Genomic DNA, 24,699 nt, shown 5'->3' with positions numbered 1-24,699 from the left:
CAAGTCCATCAAGCATTCATGTCATCCTGGAGATTTTGAAAGCTTCTGCTCACATGTTGAATTAATAAATCTGAATGTGTTCATTCAGAGAGCTAGGAACCCAACCCACCTTGATGCAGAGCAGGAGGTTACTTGACAGAGCCTAACCCCTCCTCCTGGGGAGGGGAGGCGGGCAACAACATTGTACTGGACTACCATTGGTCACAACTCTTTACTTAAGGACTTAATGGTGACAGATGCTGCTAAGAGACCAGCCAGCAGGGAGAAAAGTGAGGAGAGAAAGGTGGTTCAGCCTCCATCCAGGTAGAAAAGATTCAGGACAGACAGAAGTGAGAGGCTGGGGATGTGTTCACCATCAAGTTTGGGAAGAGAAAATTGGGCTAAAAAGAAGTGTTCTGTGCAGGCATCATACTACAAATGGAATAAAAGGGGGAGAGGGACTAGTTTATGATCCAATCAGAGGTGAGGATTAGAAGTTTCAGGAGTCAACCCAGAAATCTCAGGGGTTCTATGATGATGAAGATTGGAGAAAAGCATGCAGGCAATGGGAGCCTTGTAGGAAAGCGTCAGCTGCCCCTAGGGGAGAAGCATCAGGCAAATGACAAACCAGAAGCAAATGGGAAAGCAGAGGTCTCCCCAAAGCAGGAGGCAGATGGGAAAGGTGACACACCTAGAAAGAGCCTCAACTTGTACAGTTGGCAGGAGATCCAGAGACACAATCAGGAGGCCGACCAGTGGCTGGTGATCAATCGCAAGGTCTACGATGTTACTAGCTGGGCGGACCGACATCCAGGTGGCCGTCGTGTTCTCAACCACTATGCCGGGGAAGATGCCACGGTAAGGGACGCCAAGTTCTATTCTCTCTGTTCCAGCTGCTGGGTGGGTGGGACTTTGACTCTCTTCCCAAAAGCATGTCAAGTAGGTGCTCAAGCTCCACAACAGCTCATCTCCTCCCAAACTAGGATTCCTATCCAGCAAGGATCCGGAAGCAACTTAAGCCTCAAGGTCTAGCTATTATCTGAATCAGGTTTGGATGAGCTCAGATATTGACAATGGGTACTATATTTGTGTATTCTGGTTTTCGTTTTGTTCTTGGTGTTTTCCTTTGAAATGGAGCTGCTGTTTTATAAGAAGAAAGTTGCAAATAGATGAGTAAAATCTGAAAAAAAAATGTACGCAAGAGTAAATTTCTCAGGCTCTTTAATTTGGAGTGTTAAAAAGAAAGTCAGTGATTCATCGGTTAGGCATAAAAATGTTGTTAATAACAATGATGAAAGCCTACAGTTACATAGGCTTTTAGACTTTGCAGAGCTCTTTTGTGTCTTGCAGCTCATTCAGTGTCAAAAAGGTAATACAACTCACTTTTATGGAAGAAGAAATTAAAATCAGAGAGGATAACTGATTGGCCCAAGGTCATCCAACAGCAGAGCTCAGATTCAAAAACCTTTTCTTAGCTTCCAATCTTCCACTTTTCTTCACTACTTCTCCTCATCACATTCCCCCACCAAAGCAGCAAAAGAAAAAAAAAATAGTGTAACATTTATTGGATGCCTAGAATACCTTAGATACATTCAAATGCATCACCTCACTTAAACCTCACCATGTGGAAGGTGGACGCCATCTCCATATTACAGATGAGAAAATTAATGTTCAAAGAGGCAAATGATGCACACAGCCACCAAGTAATATTGCCACATTTTGAAATCAGGGAGGTGTTTTACCATAAAAACCTTTGTAGCTGAGTCCGTACAAATAAAATTTCCATCTCAGCGATTGAGTGTCCACCCAGGAACCAAGAGGTTACCGTTCAGGGTACATGCCCAGGATGTTGGCTCAATCCACACTAGAGGGCGTGCAGAAGGCAGATGGTCAATGATGTTTCTCATTCATGTTTCTATCTCTCTATCCCTCTCCCTTCCTCTCTCTCTAGAAATCAATAAAAACATATTAGAAAAAGGTCTAACTAACTCAAAATCATAAAATTAATATGTGGAGCAGGTTCTTCTTCTACCATCTTCATATCTTGATTCTACAGTCAGCCAAATACATTTCTGTACATACCTTGCTACTTCCCCAATACTTCCATCAGACATGATACTTTTTAAACAAAGTTCAACCTTTTATTGAGAAAATGAGCATGTACTTGTAGCAAGAGATGGGAGTACCTTTGTATCAGGAAGATAGATGGTGGATAGGAATCCAGAGAGCTGAGGATAGAAGTGAGGTGGAAAGAATGTGTACAAGAATAGAAAGAGAAAGATAACAAAAATAAAATGGAATAAAAAATACTACAGATCCCTGTGTATCCCTTCCCTTATTCCCACAACTCAGAGAAAATATGGTTATTGCTTTCCTAACTCAAGTCATAGAATGAGCTCAGAGGATATGTTGGAAAAGACATGGGTCTCAGCCACCATGAAAATCATGGATAAATTCTAAGCTAGAGGCAGCTCAGATGATAAATCTGTAATATGCTGATAATTTTTACCTCCCAGACGTTAGGAAAAGACCGTGATTCTGATCTAATTTTAGCCAACAAGGAGAACTGATTAATAAAATAGAAACTATCAGAACCCCAGGGATTCATATCCTGAGAATGAAAATCCTGAGCATGTTCAGTCATGGACCTCAGACATTAGGAAAGTGAATCCAAAAAATGTTCAAAGAAAAGATTCTCCAAGGGAAGGTGGCTCAAGATGATTGAGAGGGTGCTGGGAAAATTCTGACAACCACAATATGCGGTGACTACTCCGTGTATCAAGAGCCTGGGACTTGGGATTCATTCTATGAACCTGGGAAAGTTATTGGAATGCTCTGCACCTCAGCTTCACCATCAGCATTACCCAACTTACTGGTTTATGGTAAATGAAACTGATGCTTGTAAAGTGTTTAGAAAAATGGTGGACACTTTAATAAAGTTTCATTCCATTATAGCTACAACTATTCATATCTGACATCCATAGCCTCCGAGGTATGATTATTACTTTCTGTTTACTACCAGCTTAGAAATCCTGATTCTATTTGTTGCCATCTATTGGAAACAGCGGGTACAAGGTGGAGGGCACCATGCTCTCTAGGGAAGGAGGTCAGAGCAAAGTCAGAGGCCTTGATATCCAATACTCTCTCTACGACTTGAGAGGTCTTTATAGGTTATGGCCTGAAAGGAAAATGTGGACCCAAAAATGGTCTCTTTGTGTTGGCCCTGGACTCATGACTACACCTGTCCAGAGTGCGCACCTTTTCTTTTTTGTTTACACAGTGAGTGAGAAAAATAACTCTCTGCTTATCCCTGAGGATGAAAAGAAATCTGGGTGAGTTCATGTGACATTCTCTACTCCAAATTGGCTCTCTCCCAAGAAAATAGCAAAAACTGCATTCTCCTCACAAATCAGCCTCCTCATAACTCATGCTCTACCCAAAATATGAGGCAAACTGGTTCTAGCCATTGCTTTGGAGCAGATGAAATCTGAAAAGGGTGAGCAGAGAAGAAATTACTCAAAGAGGTGGTAATGGGTGTCTGTGGTTGGGTATTGAATATTCTGTTGAGCTTTTCTGAAGTGAGTAAATCAAGGTTCTAGTTATTTTGTTTTGTGACTCATGCATATATTTGTCATCAGTTTTTTCTTTCCTGAATTTTGGGAAATTTTAACCTACCTCAGATGAATTAAGTAATATAAAAATACAGTCATTTAATGATGTCTGATTCCAAAGTGTAAGCACTTAACCACTTATCTAGCTTCTCAGTAGGTTTTGGAATGACTAAATAAATGAACATAAGAATTAATGAACCTATGGGGAAGACTGAGTAGTAGTATTATTCACATTTAGAAAAAAGACCAAGGATTGAAAAATTAAGTCATCTTTCCAATATAAACCAGCCTGCTCCCCTACTGGCCTGCATGGTGACTTTGGGTGGTTGCAGCTGAAGAGTTGGCAAGCAGAGTGCTGACTTAATTTCAGCCAATACATTCCCTCCTGGCTGGGTGCCTTCATGCAGGGCACAACCTGGATACAGTACTTGAGTTGTAAAGGCAAGATTTTGTCTCTGGCATTACATATTTTCTCTTCCACTAGGAATCATACTGCTTTTACAGTAAAACACATCTCTTTGTCCCCCATTAAAAAGCAGCAAAAAATTATCAGGATTTCCAAGCTAGTTTTGAAAATCACATTTTTCCTGTGTGTATACTGTTTTGAAAATAATAAATTTTGACATAAATTTATTAATAGGTTAAGGAGTACAGATGATGGTTGAGAAGAAATTCAAAAGGCTAACAGATGAAAATGAAAGAGGAGCAGAAAGGTCAGAAAATGAGATACAGAGGATAGGAAGGAGACAGTGGTGCTTAAGACCTATATCCTCTGAGTTCAACACTTTGATAATCCCAACTTTCTCCTTGTTAGAAAAACTCTATATTCAGCCCTAGCTGGTTTGGTTCATTGGATAGAGCATGGGCCTGTGGATCAAGGGGTCCTGGGTTTGACCCCAGTCAAAGGCATGTACCTTCATTGAAGGCTTCTCCTCAGCCAGGGCCCTGGTCGGGGCATGTGCAGGAGGCAACCAATCAATGTGTTTCCTTCGCATCAATGTTTCTCTCTTTCTCTCTCTTCCACTCTCTCTAAAAATCAATGGAAAAATATCCTCAGGTGAAGATTAAAAAGAAAAACCCTATATTCATTTATTCATTCATTCATTTCCCTTATCCATTAGACATCCATGATCACATGCTATACCCCAGGCATACTGATAGATGGTATATATAATGGAATCAATAGTACATGGTCCCAATCTTCAAAAAACTCAAAGGCCACTAGAGAAGGGGTGGAGACACAGATTGCTTACAATATAATTTGAAAAGTTCTAGGAACAATGTGTCATAGGAGCCCAGAGGAGATCATGAGTAATTTTCCTGGGTGGGTTCAGGGTGGAAATATTTCATTTGGATCGTGAAGGGTGAAGAAGAGCTTTTGTGTAGAGAAAGCAGAGGAAAGCAATGAAGGCAAGGAAACAGTATGTGCAAAACTGCAGAACCATGAAAAGGCATGAAATGTTTATTGAATTGGGAGAGATCCGGTGAATAACATGGTTCATGAAGGGTCTGATGAAAGCTAAGCCTAGGGAGAGAGGTTGAAACCCGAGGCAAAGTGATTCACATGATTACAACCTAAGGTGGGGAGACACCATTACTCTATGCTCAGCAGAAACATTCTGATTTTAGCACCATCCCCAAAAAATCTGATGTTGCTCCTCTCTTGAGAGGCCTTTCAAAAATATATATACATGTTAAGGCTGGAATGGCCCTTTACATCTTTGTGGCTTTAAAGTCACAAAACCCTGAATTCAAATCCTGACTCTACTATTCACTGTGGCATTTGGGGCCAGATATTTCTCCCCTCTGAGACATGGTTTCTTTACCTTTACAACAGAATCAATGAAACCTCACAGAACTAAGATGATGATTGTGAATTGGCCCATAGAGCACCTTGTACATAGGATACATTCATAAATATTGGCAGTATCTCTTTTCCCCTTCATTTTATCCCCTCTCCTTCCTTCAGCAGGAACATACTTGCCCAAGAATGTTGGTAACAGAACTCGTTTTTGCAGGTCTTTCAGGAGGGGATTTCATAAGTGACTCAACATTCAGTCTCTATTAGGAAATTCTTCTAAATCAAATATTCTAAGACAAGCTAAACTTTTTTATTGTACTGCCCATCAATACAATGAAAAGAATTCCATGGAGAAGGGCAATGCCTACTATTCTGGAACACTGTGTAATAGGTCTTCAGTACGTGCTATCACAGTACTGACTAGTGAAGCTTGCAGGGGGGTCAAAAGAAACAGTGAACCCAGAGGAATGTGATTGTCAGCATATTGTTCCAGGACTTTGGATGACTGCTCAGACTAAGATAAAATTTCAATAGCTTGCCTCTCCTTTACACTCTGATCTTTATCAATCAGAATGTTTTTCATTCTAATCTGCTCCCAAACAGCAAGCATACCATGATTTTTCAATATGGATCATCATGAAATACTTTAATCACCTTCTTAGTCACTAAATGATTCTCTTCATGATTAAGGAGACTAAGTTTCAGAATCATTGAGTGTGACAATTAAAAACACGTTTAAAATTATATAGTTTGGCTTTTCCAAGAGGCTTAGAGGAGGTGTGCAGAAGCAGAATGGACAGTCGAGCTTGGACTGGTTTTAGCAGATACAAATCTCTTTTCACATCAGTGAATCTAGGTGAAATAAGTCCAAAGAGTTGATATTGCAGCTTTCCAATTAACCTTATTCACTATATAAGCACCTTTTTATAAGTAGGGTATGTAGTTTTTGGCTATATCTAAAGTGGCTCTATGATTTAAAGATGGTGAATTATCATATTTACCAAAATAATTCAGAGCTCACAACACATTAGGAATTGGAGTATAGGAATAAAATATCTGAATTGCTGTCATGCAGAGAAGATAAGTAGTAAGTTCTTATCGCTAGAGGTATACATATAAGAAAGATGTATACCTCTTTATATGTATACCTCTTTAAAGATACCTCTTTAAAGAGGTATACATATAAGAAAGATAGCTAACATATATTGAGAATTGTCTATCTGCCAACCATATTCTAATTAATTCACTTAATACATAAAATCATTTTCTGACTTGAGCAGCTATTATCATCACTTTCATGTTAGAGAAAAGGGAAGTACAACTATGTCAAGAGACTTGTCCACAACTACACAGCTAGTAAGTGGCAGAGCTAGAATTAATATGTGGGAAGGTTGCTCCTGTGTCTACTTAGTTAGTACGATGCAACAACATAACTCAGAGTAATGTGTATGGTTTCCATGTATTCAAGTTACAACCTTGTTTATATTTCTTCATTTTTAATCGCCCCTACCCCCCTTTCTGTCATAATAGCAGAAAGTCCAGCATCTTCCTCTTAGAAAATCACCCTCCCTCTAAAACTGTTTAAATCCCCAGAGGAAGAGGATGTCTCTCACTTCCAAATATAAGCATGATATAGGAACCACTTCTGTTTCTCATAGACATTTGAAATCTTTACTTAGCAAGGAACCTGAGATGGAAAAGTAACATTGATAAACTCAATTCTGTGCCTGGCTGCCACAAGCCCCTGCAGACACTGCCTCGTGTTTTTAGAATCAACGGCAAATTTAGCCAAGAGCGTGCTACTCCAGATAACCCAGAGCTCAAGGGCTAAACTCCCACACTCTCTTCCATATTTTTCTTAAACAACCATTATCAACTTTGTGGTTTTTGTTTTTAAATTACTTAATTCAAGAACCCCATTCCTTTGGTCCTTGGCTAAGAACCCAGAGGCAGACTTGGATGGAAGACATGATCTGCATAGCCAGTCTTGGTTGCTGCATGCCTTAGCTAGTGTAAGCAACTTCAACTCCAAGCATGATGTTGGACTTGAAAGATTTATCATGGCCCATAAACTCAAGCCACTATTTCTTCTGGTTCTCAATAAAATAAACAGAGGTCTCTTCCAATTCTTGGGGATAATCTGGCTGCATTGGACTTGCCTAGTGAATCAGCGCATTCAGTAGGTGGATCTCCAGCTTTCATAGAGTATTTCCAAGGGTAATTTTGCTCAGTCCATTTGAAGCATCAACCAGGAATTATAAGCAAACTCTCTACAACAGAGTCTGTACTGGTTCTCAAGATGGGCACAGGGTGAGGTCCAGAAGGGGACTAATCTGTAGATAAGCATGTCTCTTCTAGCCTCTAACAATTCCCTCTGGTTTACAGGATGTCTTCAGAGCTATGCACCTGGAGCTTGACATTGTACGATTGTACCTTAAGCCACTGCTCATTGGAGAGCTTGCCCCAGGGGAGCCCAGCCAGGAGAGAAACAAAAACGTGAGTGATGTCTCAGGCCTCAAGAATGTGTGGAGGGATGGGGCCAAGGTACATTTCAGGTTCAACTTATCATTTTCTGTGAGCACCCAGCCATCATGCCTGGGTGGACCTGCAGTAGTATGAATAAGTGGATGCCACCTATTTCCAAACAATGTTCTCCTCCCACTGAGAACTCTGAAACCTCTGTGGAACAAAGGAATAGAATTTTTGGTCCTGTGCCAAAGAGTAATTCCATGTCTCTAAATACCTACTCCATGCCAGGTAATTTATACATATAATTTTTGTCAGTGGCTGCTTGTAATTATTACTTTAATATCTATGTCTATGCTCCCTGATACACTGTGTTCCATGAGAGAAGAGATGTGTCTATTTGGCTTATCCCTATGTCCTCAGGACTCATCTGCACAGGATCAGACATATAGTAGAAACTACATAAATAGCTGTTGAATCAAAGATGTGACCATATTCTAACTACTGCCCTTGTGTAGATTTGGGGAAATGATAGTCCAGAGAAAATAAATTCCTTTCTGAAAGGCCCACAGCTGGTGTGTTGAACCGAGACTCCAAGTCACTCTTTTCTGACCTCTATCCATTAGGGATTCCCAAGGAAAGACATAACTCTTTCTTTCCCCAATACCTTGGCTACCTGAACATTGTCTTCCAAAGGACAGGGTCTCTATAAGATTAAAAATTCACCAGGATGATTGTACATAAAGCTTAAAGGGATTTCAGATAATAGACAGCTTACATTTTATAATTCTTTGGAAATAATTTGTACAAAGTGCTGACCCCCATCTATCACTGTGAGGCAGATAGAATAAGGATTATATTTCCACTTTAAGAAATGAGGAATCAAACTCACAGAGGTCCAGGGAGAATCTGAGGATATAGAACTGGTTATGTGTAGACCTGAGACAAACACTTAAGCTCACCCCTTAGATCCATGTGCATCCCACAAGGCTGTGTGTGTCAAGAAGCATGGCTCTGTGTTCAGAGGGGTGGGCTCTGAGGATAGACAGCTTGGACTCACAACCTAGCCCTACCATAATTTGTATAAGTTTAGGCCAGTTACCAAAAATCTCTGCAGCTCAGCTTCTCTCTCTGTAAAATGGCAACAATAGAACCAACATCATCAGAGTTATTGGGATATTATGGAAAGAGTTAAAAGCATTTAAATGCTCAGACCAGTGTCTGGAACACAGTACATGCTCAATAAATTTTATATGCTATCATTATTATGAAGTCAATATCACTTAGGGCAGGAGGCCCTAGGTTAAAAGAGGAAGATGATGCAAAGCTTGTTTTTCCCAAAAATATTCTCTAAGGAAAAGAAACTCCCACTAATGGCTAAGAGCTATAAGGAGGTAACGATCTACCATAAATTTTCTTTAGTGCATCTATGTGAAGATACATATGTAAGTACAGATGGATATAAAACTAAAGAAAATTTAGGGTTACTCCCAGAGATCAACACTCTTTTAGACAATGAATGATTATCTTATATTTACCCAGATATATATGTAGACAATTAGTGTTTAAGCACAAAACTGGGTGTCAGGAAACATAAGTTTAAATCCAGCATCTGTCACTGACTTGCTGATGGTTTCAAACCAATCACTCTTCTGGGCTTTGGCAACCCTGTCTCTGTAAATAAATAGGTTGGAAAACATGACCAAGGTCTGAGGCACTCTAGAAATGACCTATTAAAATTATCTATGGCCTCCAGATTCCAGGGTTGATGAGGGCCTGATCGATGAGCCCATCCAGACTTTTCCCAGGCAGTAGATCCTTTAAAAGTTGCATCAGTGAATTTTTAAATGAAATTGTTTGACTTCTAGAATTATATTCTTAGCTCTTTTTTATTTCAAATTTCTTCCTTTCTTACATCTGAACAATCCGGTTCTTTCTTCTACTCTGGTCACTTTCTCAACAGGCCTGGTTTCAACTCCATAATAGTCATTAAGCTAAGAGATATTTCTGCCCAGTCTTTGCACTGGCTCTCTAGTATGATGTGACAATGGAGGCTAGTATTGTACATATACACACATGCACATATGCCCGGTGCATGTGCACAGAACCAGGACCTTTCCAACAAGCAGACACTCTAATGCCACTAGAGATCTGTCTTGTTTCTGGGGATCTATTGAGCAGCTCACAGGGAATTTATCCATTGAGCTATTCTAAGTGACCTATATTTGTTTATCTTCATCATCTTCTATGAACCAACCCTTTGAACATATAAACAACTGACAATGTAACAGACTGACAGATCTCAGAGGGAAGAGGGAGGGTGGGAAGAGATTAACTAAAGAATTTATATGCATAAAAAAGAATTTATATGCATATAGGCATAACCTATGGACAGACAATAGTGAGGTGAAGGCCTGAGGTGGGGCAGGGGCCAGGAGGGGGACAAAGGGGCAGAAATGGGGGATAACTGTAATACTATCAACAATAAAAATACTTTTTTTTAAACTGTAAAAATAACTTGTAAACTGTACCAGTATCTATGGTAACATAGATCCATATAGACAACAAAGTTCTCCAAAGCATAACCAGAAATCAGTCAACACCTGAAATAATACTGATGGTTTCTAAAACAACTGTTAGACTTCTGTATATCTTTTTTTTAAATGTATTTTTATTGATTTCAGAGAAGAAGGGAGAGGGAGAGATAGAAACATGATGAGAATCATTGATCGGCTGCCTCTTGCATGCCCCCCACTGGGGATCGAGCCCACCTGTGCCCTGATGGGGAATTGAACCATGACCTCCTGGTTCATAGGACGACATTCAACCACTGAGCCACACTGACTGGGCTGACTTTTGTATATCTTTACTGACCACCACCACCCCTCAAAAAAAGACATTAATTCTAAGTTCCATGCAGCTTGAGGATAGTTGACAAACCACTACCCATCTTTCTCTTTTCTAGAGAAAAAAATTATCATAATATTTTTCAAAGGTTTATTTTCTTATTGTTTTTTTTTGGTTTTAATTCTGCCCTATTAAATGTATTAATATTAATAAATTTCTATTTATAAAATTAAGGTATTAATAAGTTAATAAAATATATTAGTAATTATGATCATTTGAGCTTTCTTTCTCCTGAAAGAACTAATTTCCTCCTTGAATATTTCACAGGCCCAGTTGGTGAAAGATTTCCAAGAACTGCGGAGGACATTAGAGGCTATGAACATGTTCAGTGCCAGCCTGGGGTTCTTTTCCCTTCACCTCATCCAGATCTTGATTTTGGAAGCCCTGGCTTGGCTGATACTATGGCATTTTGGCAATGGCTGGCCAATTACAATATGTATTTCCTTTCTTCTCACAATTTCTCAGGTAAGCAGGTATCCTAACCCCAGGCAATAGCTTTGGGAGAAGGCTCAGAATGTCTTCTTCTCTCTTTAGATTGGTGTCAGCTGCTGCTGGATACTTCTTGGCAAGCTACTCATTGGTGTCTGACCCGGCAGATTATCAAACCTTGCTGGGCCCAAGTTCTCTTACCTGTAAAATGGGGGGATAACAATTTTTTTATAAAAATCTTCTGAGGAGATTAATGTGAACAACACCTAGCACAATAACTGGCATAGTGCAAATATTTAATTTATGACAGTTGCTACTCTTTACCCAATTTTGTCCACAGAAGTTGAGTTTTCAGTCATGTAACATTCATCTTTATCTTTCATTCATTAACCAACCAGCATTTATCAATGCATAGACCATGAATACTTCAAGAGCAGAGAATACATCTTATCTATATATATATAAAAGCCTAAGTGACCGGCCCACCAGCCGTTTGACCGTTTGACTGGTAGCTATTATGCGCACTGACCACCAGGGGGAAGACACTCAACACAGGAGCTGCCAAGCTGCTGTGACTTGGCAGCTGAAGTTCTTGGGTGATGCACCCAGAACCAGAGAGGAGGGAGCCTCATCCAGGGGTGCATCACCCGAGAACCGCCCTCTCTCAATCCGGGACCCTTCAGGGGATGTCAGAGAGCCAGTTTTGGCCAGATCCCCACAGGCCAAACAGAAGGACCCCACTGGTGCATGAATCCATTCACCGGGCCTAGAAGTGAATAAGAACATATATTCAACTGAATATATGAGAATAAGAACATATAGATTCTGCCATAAATGACAACCAACACCTGGCATGTAGACTCAATAAATCTTTGCTGACTAAAGTATGAATCTCTGAACATAGCCTTCTATGAGCACAACACTGTGCTTTGGACACAAAGGGAAATGCACATGGTCCCTGCCCTTGGAAATGAACCATCCAGTGAGGAAGATTGCCATTGAAGTATCTAAACATATTACATGACCGAATGGCATTGATGCCAAGGAGAGGGACAAGCATGTGCTGTTGGAGCAGAAAGGGGCATTTAATTCTGAATGGGACAAATGGGGAAGGTTTTATAGGGAATTAACATCAATATTAATTCCAGAATATTTTATGTTAACTTTTTTTTTGAAAGCCACATTACATGATTCCTTGAAAAGCAACTTTCGAAGCAAGAAAATAATCAAACTTTGGCTGGGAACTTTACATGTATTTATGTTGCACAACAGCCCAAAGAGTAAAGTGCTATTATCCCTGCTTATCAGATGAAGGACGAGTTTCAGAGCTATTGATAACTTGCCAAGAATCCTGCAGCTCAAAAGTGGTGAAGAACGGTTTAGAACCCAAATCTTCCTGACTCCAAAGGCCATGCTCTTTCCACTCCACACTGGAAGATTTTGATGGTGGTGTCAAAGAAAGCATTCTAGGCTGAGGAAACCACCTGCACAAAGGCACAGAGGTGGGAAAGAATGTGCTATGTGTGGGAAATAGAAAGTGCATTTGCCTTAAAGTCAGACGAAATCTCCCACTGTTCTCAAAAGGGCCCCTGAATCAACTAGTGGATTCATTTGTTAATTTCTTCTTCCCTTCTCAGCTCCTCTAACAACTTTATCTCTTCCAGGCCCAGAGTTCATTTTTGCAGCATGACACCGGTCATCTTTCCATATTTAAGAAGTCCAAGTGGAACCACCTGATGCACAGATTTGTGATGTGTCATCTCAAGGTACAGGATGTTCAGGGAGTATGAGGAAATTCTCAAAGGTCATTTCCTAAGGCAGTGGTTTTCAAATTTGCTTGTGCACTCAGATCAGTAAAAAATGTTTGTGCACACCCTGAAAATAAATGTAAATAGACTAGCAATGTAGATACTATGCATATATGCAAATATGTAAGGTTACATTATAATATATATGCTGAAAATACAATTTTAAATTTTTATAAGGATTTATTTTTATTTAAGAAGCTCTAACATTTTTTCTTACCCAAGTAAGCTTTTTGACCCAATCCCTGGCACCCGGTTAAGGAACTCCTCACAGAAGAAGGGTTGTGCCTTTAAAAATGAAGATATGTCCTATAAATTCATGAATAGGAATATTCTCAGGAGGGCTCTGCACATTTACTGCTGGGAAGCTAGGGGAATCCAGCAAGCCTAAATAGTCCCGAAAGGGTGTGGCTGTGAAGAAATAAAGGAAACCGTGCAGAAGAATAGATAAAAGTGAAGAGAAAGAGGAAGAGTGGCCAAGGAAGCTCAGATGGCTTTGGTCAAGAGCTGAAGGTTGCAAAACCCAGACTTCTGGAAAAAGCAGGTGCCCATGATGGCAGTTGGTCTTATCCCACTAACATATGCTCCAGAAGGGCAGGCACAGTGCCCTATGCACCACTGCAATGCAGCACCCAGCAAAGTGTCCAGCACATAGTAGTTCTTCAATGAGCATTTGTTGAATGAGTGGATGGATGGATAGATGGATGGATGGATGAATTAATTATTTATTAATTAATGATTGATTGATTGAATGAATGAAGCCAACCAAAGACTGCTAAGAATGGCTCTTAGTCCTGACTCTGATAAAGTGCACTGTGTGACCTTGAGGGAGTCACTTTCTATCTCTGGCCCTCAAGTGTTGTCATCTGTAATATTAGGAGATAAATTTGTTTTCTGCTTTTCTATGACATTCTAGGATTTGATGACTATGTGCTCTGGCCCAGGAGGATAGGAAATGCCTCTGAGCCTTTCACTAAGCCGAATCCTTCCATACAAGCCAGACCCTCATAGGAAAAACTCATAAGCCCTGCTTCAGAGCCTATTTGTTTTTTCTTACTGAAGTGATTTCATATTGAATTGGAAGATACTTGATTAGAATCACCATCTGATCCTACCCCGTTTCCAGTTGAGCAAAATGAGGCTTAAATGTCTTAAAATAACAGAGAATTGAGTCAGGATTAAGGTCAGCAATGTCTGTTCCCCCACATGGTTAGAAGGAATAATATATTGTCATTTTATATAACAAGTTTAATGAGAAAATTCCTGTAAGTACACTATTCAGCCCTTTATCCACTAGTGTTAGATGAAGTGTTTTGGGATTCACTCAGAAATCTTTAAAACAGAAATAAAGCAGAGATGGTTCTTTATGGCATTGTGGGATTCAGGTAGTGTACCCTCTCAGCCTCCCTCCCTCACTCTGAGGAAGTCAGAGGAAAAATGAGACTCATCTGCTCTGGAGATACTTGACAATTGATTTAGTGCCAGTGAATGTAATATTTCAATCAACTCCACCCTTGCTGGTACTTTTTTAAAGAACTATTGCTTTCCCATTGATCCAAATTTGTACACAGCTCTCTTGTTATAAATTTTGTCTCCAGAAACAATTTTGAATATAATCTTGATGACTCATGACCAAAGTAAATAAAAAGCAAATCAAAAGTGGTCTAGAAGGGATCAATGGGGGAAAAGGGAGACATCTGTAATACTTTCAACAATAAAGATTTTAAAAGTAAGTAAAAGCAAATCAAGTGCACTCAGGCAAAACTAGTGATTTATGAGCACAACTAATATAGGCTTCAACTATGCACAGGAGAGAGTTACCTGTGGGGAAGAAAGGTGGGCTGGGGAGAGGAAGGGAGTAACAAAGAAAATAATCCTATAAACAGCAAACATCCCCGCTTTGTACATGTACGACAATTTTAAATTTCAAAGCTTGATTTCACATTAATTTACTCTCCTCCCACCTGGAAAAGGCACAGATATTGAGATAACTTGAAATTTTCATCCACCAGCTGTGCAAAAATATATACATTCTGGTCTTTGCCATGCTTGCATAAGAAAATAGTGTTTCTGAAAATAAACCACAAAATGTCTGCATACATTGTGGACTTCTGTGCAATGTGAAAATCAAAATGGACTCCCTGTAGCATATTTTTACCCCTCACCCCCCATATGCATATTTTGCAAACTATAAGAATCAAGTATTATTATAGATATAAAGAAGCAGAATAGTTGAAATTAACACCTTCCTTAAAAATCTGGCTTATATTGTTTCCATGACTACATCTTAAAACATTTTGGGGGCAAGAGTGTCAAGCATGGTATTTCCTGTAATCCCTCCGGTAACCTCATCCATTTTACAGTTGATGAAAGTGGTCAAGGGCACACACCTACTAGCAGGACTTTAGATTCAGGATGGTTTCATTTCAAACCCTGGCTTCTGCCCTAAGAAAGGACATAATGTGAAAATGAAGAATGACTTAGGGTGGTTCCTGTATGGAACTAGGTGCCCAGTAGCCTGTTTTGCACAAAGTTGATAATCCTTACTTCCCCAGGGATCACTCTCTCCCTTATCTCCAGAAATTGTAGCTTCCAGACAGAGGAGCCAGGAAGGAGCCAGCTGCTTTAGATCACACCCACACCACTCTGACCACTGTTCTAAGTTCCACAACCTTGAGCAGACGCTCTCTGACCTTCGTGAATCAAACCCTGTCTGTCATATTACCAATTTCCATAGATAGTTGTTGGCTGAAGGATATAGTAAGCTGGTAGAAGAGGCCAAGGTATTGGCTATCAGAGGATTTAATTGAAAAAGAGAACCATTATTTATCAGTGTCCTTGTTTAGTTGTCTCCTGCTCTTATTAAATTATATGTTTCATAAATGTGGGAATCCCATCTAATCGTGCCTATCTTTATAGTCTAAATACTGCCTACTTCAGTATCTGATACCTGGGACATACTTCAAAGTACATAATGAGTGGGTGAATAAATGAGTGAGTACACAATTGTAAGAGTGAGTGGGTGGTGTACAATTTAATAGGAGAAATGCAGAGTCCATTGGAGACCCAAAAGGGGGAATAGAAACTGATGACTCCATGTTGAGTTTGAGATGTCATGAGACATCCAAAGAAAATGTTTTGAAAGTGATCTCCCATTCAAGCATGAGATTCAGGAGAGAGCACTGGACTGGAGAGAGATTCCACTGGAAGGACATTAGGGAATGTTAGAAGTGAGAAGAGAATACTGCTCGTGATGATTGAGGGCTTGGGTTGCTAAGAGAAAACTGCAGTGAAGACTATGGGAAGGCAATGCTAACAGATTTTTCAAACAAAGCCATCTCTTGTACCATAGATGTATAGTGTGTACCTGGTAAGTGACTTTAAATTTTCTAATAGCCACATGTTAAAAGGTAATTTTATTACTCCGTGTATTCAAATATCATTATTTCAATAGGTAATCAGTCTGAAAATTATTAAGATATTTGTATTTCTTTTTTATCTTGAATCTTTAAAATTCAGTATGTATTATACACTTACAATCCATCTTAATTTGGTCATATTTCAAATATTCAATAGCCACATATGACTATGGCTACTGAATTAGATAGTGAAGATCTAAAACATGTATTGGCCAGTTATTGAGAGATGTCAAATGCACAATAAAAACCTACTGCTGCTTATTCTTCTGTGAATGATTAACACAATAGGGGAAAGGAGGGGAAATTAAATATCTCAATATGCCAACATTTTGCATAAAACTTCTCATATCTCCCCAAATGACTTATGGAGGTAAATATTATCATACTATTCTTACTGTAAATGAAATTGAGCTTTAAGGAGAGCAGGTAATTTGCCCAAACCACACAGTAATATTTATACATCTAGTATATGAAACTAGGTTGATATGCCTTTAATCCCTTTGCTCTGCTAAGACCTTCAGACTTTAATTCAGAGAGATAAAATCATAAGCAACCTAATCAGAGATGATTCAAGCATGACATCAGCTAAAATATTTTTGTTCTCATTTATTTTTATATATGAGACCATTGAAGCCTGGACATGCAATGATCTGAGCCAAGCTCCCCTAGGAGATCACATCAAATCCATATTCTTTGAAATGTTCATTGAAGTAAAATTCCTGGGGCCATTTTTTTCCTCCACAACTAATTAAAGTCTTAGAGCTGAGGTTTCCTTTTATTTTTTTTTTTTAAATAGAAAAACTACTCTCTGCCCCACCTACATCCAGAAATTTTTTTTGTAATAGTTTTTGTGTGGTTTTTTTAATACTCACCCAAGGATATTTTTTTCTTTCTTTTTTTTTTTCTTTCTTTTCTTTTTTTTTCTTTTTTTTTTTTTTGAGACAGAGACAGAGACAGAGAGAGAGAGAGTGTGGAAAAGAGAGGGAAAGACAGAGAGAAATAGCGATGTGAGAGAAACACATTGATTGGTTGCCTCCTGCACAAGCCCCAACCAGGGCCCAGGCCAGGGAGGAGCCTGCAACCAAGGTAACTGCCTTTGACCAGAATCAAACCTGAGATCCTTCAGTCTGTAGGCCAGTGCTGTATCCACTGAGTCAAACCACCTAGGGCCAGAATTTTTTTAATGAGAATCAAAATAGAAAGATAGAAAATTATTTCATTTCACCAGGTTCTGATGATTTTTCATCATCCGGTGTTATTTGAGCCTGAATTTTATGTTCCTGACTCAGATGAGTAATTGTTTGTAGGCTTTGAGAGCCCCTGTCCAATGAATCACTCTGTGACCCAGCAATGGGAGCAAGTTTGAGAAGCTCAAATGTCTTGTTTTGACTTTGGAAATGCATGTAAAAAACTCTAATCCTGCCCTAACCAGTTTGGCTCAGTGCATAGAGTGTCAGCCAGCGGACTGAAAGGTCCCAGGTTGATTCCAGTCAAGGGCATGTACCTTGGTTGCGGGCACATCCCCAGTAGGAGGTGTGCAGGAGGCAGCTGATCGATGTTTCTCTCTCATCGATGTTTCTAACTCTCTATCCCTCTCTCTTCCTCTTTGTAAAAAATCAATAAAATATATTTTTTAAAAAAACACCTCTAATTCTGAAGAGCATTTCAAAAGAGAAATCTTGCCACCACTAATGAACCCTCTCTTCTCTTCAGGGCCTGTCAGTAAAATGGTGGAATCACCGACACTTCCAACATCACATAAAACCAAACATTTACCCAAAAGACCCAGATATTGATGTGGGTCCACTTTTCCTGGTTGGAGATTTGCAACCTATCAAGGTATGTTTAGAAGTTCTGGCCAACAGAATTTCCTAGAAGTGGTTTCTATAAGTTCCTAGAAGAGGTTCTTAGACAGGTCTATTGCCTTGTTTTGGAAAGATCAAGCTAGAGCTTCCAAATTCACACATGTCCTGAGAATATCTCTCTTTTTAAGTCTAGGATATAGATTTTAAATAACTGAACCTGGGATTGTAAAATTAGAAGATGTGGAGTATAAAATTATTTATACTCATTCAGTACAACCTCCTAGTGTAAGAAATATAACTCATATCACCCTGTTTGAGCAATCCTGATGACAAGCAGATACCTGCCCACTTCCTGTCACTAGCTTTCAGGCAACATATGCTAATTTTAGGTAGTAAAACTAGGTGATGTGAGGTCAGCAATGACTCTCCAAGAATATGGAGACATTCACTCAGGGAAACAGGTCAGTACATTCAATAAGCACTAAAGCACAAACATCTAAATCTCTAATTATTTCAACTAATTCTAGCTCAGACAATGCTATTCTTTTTAGTTCATGTTTATTTTGGTACATTTACACATGAGCCACAGCCCAAATGTTTTTTAAGACACTTAGAGACTCCACCTCTAATTTATATTTCTTAAAATATAGAAAAAGGAAGGAAAAAGTCAACTCCAGAATTTCTCAATTATTGATTTTTTTAAAAAACCTCAACTTAATGTCATCATGTAAAGGACAATCAACAAGTTTCTTAGAAGTCTTCATTCAATAGAGGAAGTCTAAGGACATGGATCCTAGGAAGAATCTGCTATCTTCTCCTAGGACTATTCTGGAGTTTTATAAAAATAAGAATCTAGCTTTGTCAGTTGCTGCCTGAGCCTTGTAGTACCCTCTTTTCCATCTGAATTAGGAAACAAATTCTCTTGCCTATATTTTGAAAGACAAAAATCCATGGCTGTGATTGTGAATCAGTTGCTTTTGACCATGGCTCCACAAACAAATCGGACCTCTCTAATGTTTGTGAACTTCATGCTCATCACTAAAATTGTGACATTTGATTTACCATTATCCCCCCTGACAAAGAGAGATTTGTCTCACTGAAGTTCATGAAGCAGCTTGACCTTCTTCAGAAGGGACTTCTATAGAGCTTTACGAATTATCAGGGCCACCTCTCCAAGTTTTACAGTTCCTCTTGGGACATATCCCTAGCATCTTAGGGATCTATATGACATAGTTTCAAAGCTACTGCACAAAACATTAATTAAAATTATTTATACTCTAAAATTCAGTTGTTTCACATCAAAAATAGTTTTGATGAGTCTAGAATATTTGCTTTTTCACATTTTATTGTCAATATTTCTATCACTTTCTTCAAACATTCATTCTTTCAACAAGCATTAATTAAATCTTCTACGTGCCAATTCCTATGCACCTGCAAGACTTAGCATCCTCCTTCAGAATAACACTTAAAACCAGCCTTTCTCCTAGGTTTGCTAACTCCTAACCATTCTTCATGTATTTCCTTTTCCATTTTCCCACCACTTAAATATTTGGGAGTTTGGGAGTAACTGCAAATAGCTATTATTATGTCATCACCATGATATTTCTTTTTATTTATAACAATACGAGAAGAAAGGATCAGACCTACTCTCCAAATAAGAGAAGAAATCTATATGTAGGTGGGAAAGTATTAAAAGAATGGGGAAAGTATTAAAAGAATGGGGAAAGCAAGAGTCAAACCTTGCCCATAGTGTAACTGAGTGAATATTCAGATAAAATATACAGTGGGATGTGAATTGCCATTCATTCATTCAATTAAACATTTATTGAGTGCCTGCTAGTTATTGGAGATATAACCAATAATTTTATTTCTCCTCTCAAGATATTTTCTGTCTTCATGCACTGAGAACAGATTAAATGAATGAAGGAGACCCCTAGAAAATAAATCAAATTTCCAGTACTGATATATATAATATCACTGTGCTTTACAAATAGTAAATTACAGCATGAGATCCATAGTCAGAACACAAATGAGGAAAGATGGAACAGATAGGAGAGGCCATGCCTATATCTTTTATCACATGACCATTAAATAGATATCTATTGAATGAATGTAGATAGAGACTGAGCTTCAAGCAGAATTGTAAATGCCATTGTTAAAGAAGAGATAGAAAAACTCATCAGTCCTGACTGGTTTGGCTCATTGGAGAGAGCGTCGGCCTGCGGACTGAAAGGTCCCAGGTTTGATTCCGGTCAAAGGCATGTACCTTGGTTGCAAGCACATCCCTAGCGGGAGGTGTGCAGGAGGCAGCTGATTGATGTTTCTCTCTCATCGATGTTTCTAACTCTCTATCCCTCTCTCTTCCTCTCTGTAAAAAATCAATAAAATATAAAAAAGATTTTTAAAAACTCATCAGAAATGTGCCTTTTCAATCACCACTCCACAGAAGGAACAAAAAAAAAATCTCAAAATGGCTTCTATGCCAATAAATTTTTTTAAAAAATGATCACAATCCACATACAGTAGTCAAATAGAATAAACAATCTATACAAGAATTGCTCATATTTAATTAAGGCAAAAAGATGCCACAATATTTCCCCCCACTCCACTTATGCTTCTTCTAGTGCCTTAAGTTCAACAACCAATGAACTCTGACCAGATGGCTCTTTCCATAGAGATTTTAGGCACTCACAAACACACAGATGTCCTCGAGTGTAATGGCCAGAAGTATTGTCTCTTATTTAAGTTTTATTCTCTCTCCATTCAGTATGGCAAGAAGAAAATCAAATACATTGACTATGAAAAGCAGCACCTTTACTTCTACATGGGTGAGTCTCCTTGAAGCCAAATTCCTTATCATTCCATTTCCTTGAAGCAAGCAGTAGTCAAGCCAGAAGACATGACTGGAATGCTCTAACAGAGAGACCAGCGCATGTTGTCTTATAACTGAGAAAAGCAGAATGCCTTCTTACAGACTTACTGTGGTGGAAAACTGAAAAGGAAAAATTGAGAAGCAAATAGGAATCTTTAATAGGCATTTCATCACTCTGGATATTGGGTAGGGAAGGAAATGCTCTGAGAAGGATGGAAGTCAGGATGCCAATCAAGGAATCTTGAATCTAGGACTCTAATTGTGGAAAGACCAAACACCTACAAGAAGAAAAGCATAGTGGCATTTGGGTAGGGAGGGAAGAGAGATAGGAAAAGAATGCCAAAGCATTGACAGTATGATGCCAGAAAAAGTAGAGACCAGGGAACAAAAGGCACTTATACAGCTTCTGTGAAAGAAAGCTGGCTGTTTCCATGGCTTACATACGGTTGTAGAAGATATTTTAGTAAGCATAGACAGATAGATGATAGATAGGTGCTATATGATAGGTAGATAGACAGATAGATAGATGGTAGATAGATAGATGATAGATAGATAGATAGATAGATAGATAGATAGATAGATAGATAGATAGATAGATAGATGATAGAAATGTGGGATGTGGGTCCAGGCTTAAAAGAAAATAGGGTAGCCCTGGACAGTGTGCTCAGTGGTTGGAGCATTGGCCTGGGCACCTAAGGGTCTTGGTTTCAATTCCTAGTCAAGGGCACATACCTGGGTTGCAGGTTCAATCCCCACCCTCAGTCAGGGCATTTGTGGGAGGCAACCAATGAATGTGTCTCTTTCACATCAATGTTTCTCTCTTTCCTCTCTCTGTCTCCCCCTCCCTTCCACTCTCTCTAAAAATCAATGGGAAAAAATATCCTCACTCCTTGGGTGAGAATTACAAAGAAAACAGGGTAGCTAAATAATGCTGATACTAATAAAGATCATTAGAAGCCAAATGCTTTGATCCTAACCAAAATCAAAACCATGACAGCTCACATAAAAAAGTTTCATGGAACCCCAAAATGTTCATCTAAAACATTTGGGAAATAAACCAAAATCAGGGAAGGATACAAACATTTTCTGTAGATCAGGGTTCTTAACCAGGAGCAATGTTGCTCCCAGTGGGACATTTGACAATGTTTAGAGGCATTTTTGGTTATCACAGCAGAAGGGGAGAGATAGTACTGGATCTGGGAGGTACAAGCCAGGGATGCCATTAAACATCCCACAATACACAGGACAGCCCCTAAAACAACGAAGAGTTATTGGGCCCAAAATTCCAACAGGGCCAAAGCTAAGAAACTCTGTTGCAGATTATCTGATTTTCCCAAATATTTGCTGCCAGTGGTCATCTGTAACATGCCTGAACAGACGCCCTATGGTCCAATTTTTGGAGACATAGGGACTTAATTCCACTGTTGCCCCTTCCACTGCTGGAATCCTGCAGCCCATCCCATAGTAATCACCTGCTCTTTCTCTTGCACAACCAAAAAGAAGAAGGAGGACATTGGTGCCACATTTTGAAAGGCAGCTAACCTCCAACCTAGCTAGATGTGTGTTCACATAAGAATTTCTCTTCTGAATTCTTCCCATCTCTCATGCGGCAATATGCCTTTAGCGTATGAAAAATGAATGAATGAATGCTGTGGAATCACTGCAGAATCTCCCCCTCCCAAACCACACTGCCCACAGGGGCTGTTTCATTGTGTCCTTTCCCTTCAAATGCCAACTTAGCATCTCAGGTACATATGAATCATACTAAAACTGTCAAAGGGAAACAGAGCTAGACATTTGTTAGAGATGGCAAGACATATTTTATTCAAGCTATTGCAGTAAGGGAGAGGGCTTCAATGTAAACTGAGCTCAACTCTGCTAGAACAAAAAGTGGGGCACTTTTAAAACATGGGGGCATGCTAATAGGTATTACTGAAAGATGCTGAGGGGATGAGAAAATGGTCAATGTGATTAGGCCATCTGTGTCTGCTACTGGTGCTTATGAAAGTTAGGCTCCTACCCTCCCACAGCAAGTGGGAGACAGGGCCCTAACCTTCATTATTATATTTCAAATGGATGATTTTCAAGTCCTTAAGGAAGCCATTTCTGGGTCATCTAAGATATATCTCAGTGGGTCAGAGAAAGCATTTACAATTGTAAGATTTCTAACATAAATGCTCTAAGAAAACAAAGGCATCCCAGGGATGTGGCCCTGAGCTGCTAGAAAGTATGCTAGTATTTGTTCAAGTTTCTTTGTATGTGGGATGGATGAAGTCATTTGTGCTGAGGGGTTACATAGTTTGAGAGTTTGCAGGCAGACACAAGCCTACTCTAGAAGAGGACTCAGAGGACCTGACTAAAGTGTGGTCAAGGAGAGAGTCTGTCAAAACCCAAAGGTTCTCCATAAGACTTGTTTGTGCTCTGGCCTCACTGATCCTGGGTGAAAGGCAGATAAATGATTCTTAAGCCAAGAAAGGAGTACAGCTTCTTTATTTCTGCCACCTTGACATATTGTGATCAGGCCCTATCCTAAGGATTGTGAAGGATGGAAGGTTTCCATAGACCTTAAGCTAACTTGAAAGCTCACAGTAAAAGTGCTTTTAGGATGCCTCCATCAAGAATGACTCAAATCTTGAGTGCTTCCCTAGTCTTCCTTGAGGAAGCTTGAACCAAATTCCTGGTTCTGCCTCATAGAATCAAAAATCCCATTTTGGATCTCAAGCTTGCTGCCCTTCTCAGAGGCAACATTGCAGGGTGGCATGTTAAGGAGATAGAGCCTGTTGACTCGCACTGAGGACACATTCTACTCATTTATTCAACATATTTTTTGTTATTGTTGTTTTCAGTTGCACTTCCCCTCCTCATGCCTGTATATTTCAACCTGCAATCCATGCAAGTGATGTACCTCGGAAGATATTGGAGGGTGAGTAACAACTCATTCTCTGAAGCCAAATCAAGTAGAAAATGGGAAATGAAAATGCTTAGTCTCTTTCAGATAGAGCTTCTTTGAATAGTGAGACGTAAGATTTAGCCAGTACATGAAGGGACCCTAGCCCAATGAAGGGGAAATGAGATTGTGTTCAGAGCATCTAACTTTCAACACTTCTCTCTGCAGGACATTGTCTGGGTCAGCAGTTTTTACATCCGATATTTCATCGCATTTGGCCCTTTCTATGGAATCTTCGGAACAATATTGCTCATATATTTGGTCAAGTAAGAAAGCAAGAATATCCACTTTATTCCCTAGATAATTCTCTTATCTTCCTTATCTAATCCATTTGTGATTAGCATAAGATTATGGCACCATGCCCCATTCTCTGTAACTGTGAAGAAAACAAAAGTTGAAATATTTGAGTAAGAAGTGCTCCTTAGAAAAAAATACTGGCCTGATCTTCTCTCTTTGTTCCCACTTGCTTAATTCCCAATTAAGTATTTCACCTGACCCCAAAATCTTTTAAAACTGTAATTTAGTTGGACATCATAATCCTTCCAAAGATAATGGAAGAGAAGAAATTTTTAAAACTTATTTTATGACTAGGAATTTTCCCAAAACCAAAATGACTTCCCACTGAATAGCACTCTTCAAATTCCCAATTTACCCTCCT

The 24,699-nt window shown here is 39.3% G+C and overlaps 1 protein-coding gene across 2 annotated transcripts in view; it reads left to right on the top strand.

Moving 5' to 3' along the window:
• The first annotated feature begins 263 nt into the window (after positions 1-263).
• LOC103302324 (fatty acid desaturase 2-like protein FADS2B) overlaps positions 264-24,699 on the top strand; it is a 32,933-nt gene continuing 8,497 nt past the window's right edge. For both annotated transcript variants that reach the window (XM_008159386.3, XM_028136165.2), the window contains exons 1-8: positions 264-837; positions 7,777-7,887; positions 11,032-11,229; positions 12,858-12,959; positions 18,131-18,256; positions 20,990-21,050; positions 23,941-24,017; positions 24,210-24,307. In XM_008159386.3, the coding sequence (XP_008157608.3) occupies positions 448-837; positions 7,777-7,887; positions 11,032-11,229; positions 12,858-12,959; positions 18,131-18,256; positions 20,990-21,050; positions 23,941-24,017; positions 24,210-24,307 (1,163 nt within the window). In that variant the 5' untranslated portion in view covers positions 264-447. The remainder of the gene's footprint in view (positions 838-7,776; positions 7,888-11,031; positions 11,230-12,857; positions 12,960-18,130; positions 18,257-20,989; positions 21,051-23,940; positions 24,018-24,209; positions 24,308-24,699) is intronic.

Source organism: Eptesicus fuscus, chromosome 13, assembly GCF_027574615.1.
Source record: "Eptesicus fuscus isolate TK198812 chromosome 13, DD_ASM_mEF_20220401, whole genome shotgun sequence".
In the NCBI taxonomy this organism is placed as follows: Eukaryota; Metazoa; Chordata; class Mammalia; order Chiroptera; family Vespertilionidae; genus Eptesicus; species Eptesicus fuscus.
The sequence above is the reverse complement of the archived record's forward strand: the minus strand, read 5'-3'. Positions and strand labels throughout refer to the sequence as shown.